We start from the raw sequence: 5,291 nt of genomic DNA, 5'->3' as shown, positions 1-5,291 counted from the left end.
AAAGACCCGCCCATGTTGGCGTCCGTTGGGAGGAGGAGCGGGCGAAAGGTCGTCGTGCGGGCGTGCGGAGCGGTTTTTTCTTTTCGTTTTATGTGGGCGTATCACCTCAAACGTCTGTTTTTTCTATTATCGAACCAGCTCTTGTGGAAGGCCGTATGCGGACGAGTAATGCTACGCATACATAGGTTTACGGGTTTTTTTTATAGCCAGGTTGGTTTTGATTGGAGATTAAGGGGGAAGGTATATGTATCATCCCCAGTCGATTCCACAGATCTTTCGCATGAATACACTGGAACAAGAGGTGTCTAATGTCCCCGCACCCCAATGAATTGGCCATGCCCCATCGGTTCCTATGTGTCGGTTTCTTAGGATAGAATCTAGAGGTGTGATTCCATGGAACACTCACCATCCGAAAAATTGACCTTTTCATGGAGTTTTGTAAAAAATAAATAAAGCTATATCATTTTTCTTAAATCATGAACATTTTTTCAGATATACAAAAGTTCAAGGTGTGAAGATTATCAAAAACTGTATATTGATATAGAAATTGTATATCTTTGTACCTTGAAAATCACAAACATGTTTTGAATTCAAGATTTTTTTAAATTCATGAACATATTTTTCAAACTCGTGAACATTTTTCTGAAAGTTTAACTTTTTAAAACACACGTACATTTATTGAAATTCATGAACATTTTTGAATTCGCTAACTTTTTTGAATTCATGAACATTTTTCAATTCGCTATTTTTTTGAATTTATGAACATTTTTCAAACTGTGATCAATTTTTGAAATTAGCGAAATCATGAACTTTTTTTAATTCATGAACATTGTTTGAAGTAATGATTTTTTTTAAAAACAATTATGAACATTTCTTGAAGCCCGAAATCTTTTTTTGAATTAACATACAGTTTTAAAATTTGTGAACAATTTTAAAATTACAGAACCTTTTTTGACTTGGTGAACATTTTTTTGAATTCATGAACTATTTTCATATTCGTGGGCATTTTTCAACTTTCAACCACTTTTTAAATTTGTGAACATTTGTCAAAGTTTCACAAACATTTTTGAATCAAATCGCTTTCATTCAAATTTTTGTCCGTTCGATCCCTCTGTTAGGATTCGTGTAGTTTTCTCTTTCTTTTTAGCGCTCAGGCTGTTTTGGTCGTTATCGGACCCGCAAACTGTTGCTGTGAGACCCGTTGATACCACACGTCGTGTCTCCTTGTTTCAGGCTATCCCTTTTATTTTAAAATTTTCTTTTTCTACCCTCTCTAGCTGCCTTTGTCTGTTTCCTTCCCCATTTCCAGCGGCGCGAGCTCGGAGGCAGAGACGCATGGCAATTTTTGTTGAGGATCTCACTTGCTGATCTCTCGAGGCATATTGGTTGTGATTCTGGTTTGATTCATCCTTTGCTCATCCTTTTAACCCTGTAACTTACTATCCTATGTACTGCAATTTCCAGTCCTTTTTCCAGTGTATTTACACTGTAAATTCATTTGGATTCTATGTAACCTGTAATGTCCCTGTAATTATAGTTCTTTATTTTGGATTCTATTCTATGTAATTACACTGTGATGGTAGTGCACTTACACTCTATTTCCCTGTGTAATTTCAGTGAATTACTTTTGTAATGGGTGTTTTTTTTTCTACTCTAAGATTTATATTTCTGTATGGATATGACAGTTACTGGGGTCAAATAGCAAAAGAATTAAGTCAGTCATTTTGGCTTCATCTTACATGAAGGAGTGCATCTTCATCTTGCTTGTATGACTCCTGTCCTTGAATGTTTGCTTCACCTTCTTAATGCTGGAATTTTTTAAGATAATGAAAGCATTCACTAGTATTTTTTGAGCAAGGGGACTCTACTTATTTTTTGATTTTCACTGTACTTATAAGGTCTTTACAGTGTAAAAAGTTGATATGCGGTTTTACAGGCATGATTTAAGATGATTACTGTTTTTACACTGTAAATCTACTACTCCCTCCGTTCCTAAATATAAGTCTTTTTAAAGGTATCAATAAGGACCACATACGGATGTATATAGATGCATTTTAGAATGTAGATTCACTCATTTTGCTCTGTATGTAGTCTATATTGGATTCTCTTAAAAGACTTATATTTAGGAACGGAAGAAGTATAAAATGTCACTGTAACTTGTAATAATTTACTTTGTAATCCTATTGTAAATTACATTGTAATTTTTTTAGCAGACAATTACATTGTAATTGTCACTGGAACAGTGGCTTTTCATTGTAATTCTACCATAAATGAGCATTGTAAGTTTACAGGAATTCTACTGTGAATACTGCAATTGCACTGTAAAAGTCACTGTAATTTGCTAAAATGATATCTGCTCACAGTAATTTGACTAATCTTAGTAGAGTTCCTGTTTTATGTTTCCTGTACTATGTAAAGGGGGAGTTTGATCATGTTTTTTCATGTCAATGTTGATCCCATGACCTTATTCTCCTTTTCAAATCTGCTTTTCTTAATTTCCTGCAAAGTAATGCTAGTATTATTTCCTCTGTTTTTTATGTGCACTTTTCATGTAGATTCTAAAGTAGGAGAGGGAACTGTTCACAGGGAGGTAGAGAAGATTGCAAAGAAGATTGCCAGGAGAGGATCTCTCACCTTGGCATCCACGATTTTCTCCAGGTTTGCCCTCTGGATCTTGGAGGAATTCCGCCCGTGGTTCCTTGTTTGATGGGGGTGGGACAAGGGCATCGACATTCAGGGGACAGGAACAAAACGGACGACATGTGACACTTGTTAAACTCAGTGTCGCTGAAAAATCTGACTGAAAGCGAATTGGATTTCAGTCGAATGTAAAACAGACATTCCCAGGATTTGTTTGTTATTACTCTGCTTTGGTTCTTTTCCCTTCCAAACACATGTGCGTACAAAAGCTGGACTACTTTGTTGAAGAGTTTCTTTCTTTCTTTTTCTCTCTATCACTCTATGCTATGTATATATAAGACCTTAGAAGACATGGTGATTATTACTCCTACTTAACTAGCTAGCTAGCTACACAGATGAGGCGGGAGGAGAGGGGTAGGAGGTGGCGCAGTCGGCAGGGGCGAAGGTGATGGTGCGCTTGTCGAGGTCGTAGCCGACGTGCATGTTCTGCTGCAAGATGCTGCCGATCGTCGGCACCGACCCCTCATACGTCACCGGCACCACGGCCAAGCACACGGTCCGTAGCAGAAGGTCCATGAACAAGTTCTCCGCCTTGAGCGTGAGCAAGGCGCCCCCGCCCAGCTCCAACGTCACGTCCGGGAATACCTTCTCCAGCGCCTTCATGCCGTCCGCCTCGTAGCACACCGAAAACATTTCCGGGTTCGGCGACGGCGGCGGCTTGCGCGGGAGCTTGATGCTCCCGGTGACCGCCTCCACGACGGGGTCCAGCAATTCCTTGTCGAGGGACGTCAGCAGCGACCCGGAGTCGACGATGACGGGGGACCGCTTCGGCAGCTTGATGATCGAGCCCCCGATCCTGAGGGCCACGATCTCGACGGTGTAGAAAGCCTCCACGTGCACGGGGGAGTGCACCATCGGAGTGGTCACCGCGCCCGGCTCCGTCACGGTGGCGCGGGACCCGAAGTTGAGCGCGGAGGACACGTCGCTTAAGTAGGGCGTGAGGCAGTAGGAGAACCTCCGGGGGAGCGACGTCGCGGCGCTCATCTGGTTGATCAGGGAAGATTTCCCGTCCGAGAGGCCGACGATGCCGTAGCCGGGGAAGTTGGCGGTGGTGGCGCACCCGAAGTTGACTCTGGGCACTTGCAGCTGCGGACGCTCGCGGCACCCCGTGCAGCCGCCGGGAGCGTCGTCGAAGGTGAAGGTCTCCGTGGCCACGAGGCCGCTGCTGTTTGAGCCGCCGACGTACGAGTAGCTGTACTGGCAGAAGGAGGTGGCATCGCAGGATGTGCCGTGGACCGAGTGGCACGAGTCGGACTGGCAGCCCACGCGGCCGTAGGTCGACGACGAGGAGATGTCGAACACGCTGCTCGTCCCGCCGGCTGCTGCTGCTGGCGGTGCCGGAGAAGCAGAACCGTTGGTGCATCTGAGCCACACGAGGTCGCTGCCGGTGTCGACGAGGGCCAGCATCCGGGTGCGCGGCGTGCCGACGTTGACGTACATGAAGAACTGGAACGTGCCTGAGATCACCTCCGACACCGCGCCGTCAGGGCCAGGAGAGCCTGAGCCGGCGTACGAGCGCCGCACGGCGGCAAGCACGCGGGCGCGCGGGGTGAGCGACGGGTCGTGGAACGGCGACCTCGGGGAGTCCCGGTGGATGAGCTCCACGCTGAACCCGCCGCCGGTGCACCCACACAGCAGCGGCGTCAGGATGAGGAAGAGGCCAAGGAGCGAAAGGGGGCGACACATGGTGCACGCCATTGCTTTGCTTTTGATTCTTTCCCAAGTTCCTAACTCGATCTTCCTCTCAGGGCAGTATTAATAGCGGGCAGTGTGTTTCAAAAGTGGCAACTAAGGATTCTTTTTTACAGGAATTGCAGATTTGATTAGCGAGAGATCAGTGGTACTACTATACTTGGAGGCCGTAATTAAGTTGACGCAACAAATGATTAGTGGTAAGTACATGCATGTTAATTAGGAATTTAGGATGAATCATTCGAGTCGGGGCAGGTGATCAATTGATTCTTTTTCTCCGCCAGCCTCAGCAAAAAAAGGCATCAACTTTAGACCTTTCAGAAATGGAAACGATTGATCCTCAAAAAAAGAAATGGAAACGATTGAACTGATTTGATATTTCTCCTTTGTTATTTTCTTCCCTTTTTTTCATCTGGCCATGTTTTAGAAGACCTCCTATTGCGCGGCGCACAAGGTAATTGGCGCCCGCAATGCGGCTGGATGGGCCGGCCCACGACCACGCAACGCGAAAAGAGACCGCCAAAAATAGACCTCGACTGGATCTCGCGCCCTCGCGCGTCCACACAGAGAGGCTAATCATTGGGCCAGTTAACTGCTAGTGAATATTCACAGCGCGAACAGTTTAAAGAATAGAAACTTAGACGTAGGGGCGGCGTAGGGCCCAGGCAGCCCAGGCCGACGCGTGGGGTGTGGGCCTAGTTTCCTTGCTTGGCTGTAGCCGTCACTGTAGCATTTGTAGCTACAGTGCTTGAAGCCTACCTGGATCGTGTACCTAGCCTGTCGTAGCTACTGCTTGTTGAGAAATTAAGCAATTGTTTGATTAATTTAATTCAATAATAAATCATGAACATGATATAGGCAGTGCTAATGACATACTGAATTTTGATGATGTACGCACG

At 45.2% G+C, this 5,291-nt stretch overlaps 1 protein-coding gene across 1 annotated transcript; it reads right to left on the bottom strand.

Annotated features, from left to right (window-relative positions):
* Positions 1–3,027: 3,027 nt before the first annotated feature.
* LOC147967727 (aspartic proteinase CDR1-like) lies at positions 3,028–4,398 on the bottom strand. Its single transcript, XM_087523226.1, has one exon. It carries the CDS (start codon positions 4,396–4,398, stop codon positions 3,028–3,030), a length of 1,371 nt encoding a protein of 456 aa, XP_087379352.1.
* Between the last annotated feature and the right edge of the window lie 893 nt (positions 4,399–5,291).

The sequence above is a fragment of the Triticum urartu genome, chromosome 5A (genome assembly GCF_056163025.1).
Source record: "Triticum urartu cultivar PI428250 chromosome 5A, HENAU_Tu73, whole genome shotgun sequence".
Classification (NCBI taxonomy): domain Eukaryota; kingdom Viridiplantae; phylum Streptophyta; class Magnoliopsida; order Poales; family Poaceae; genus Triticum; species Triticum urartu.
The sequence above is the reverse complement of the archived record's forward strand: the minus strand, read 5'-3'. Positions and strand labels throughout refer to the sequence as shown.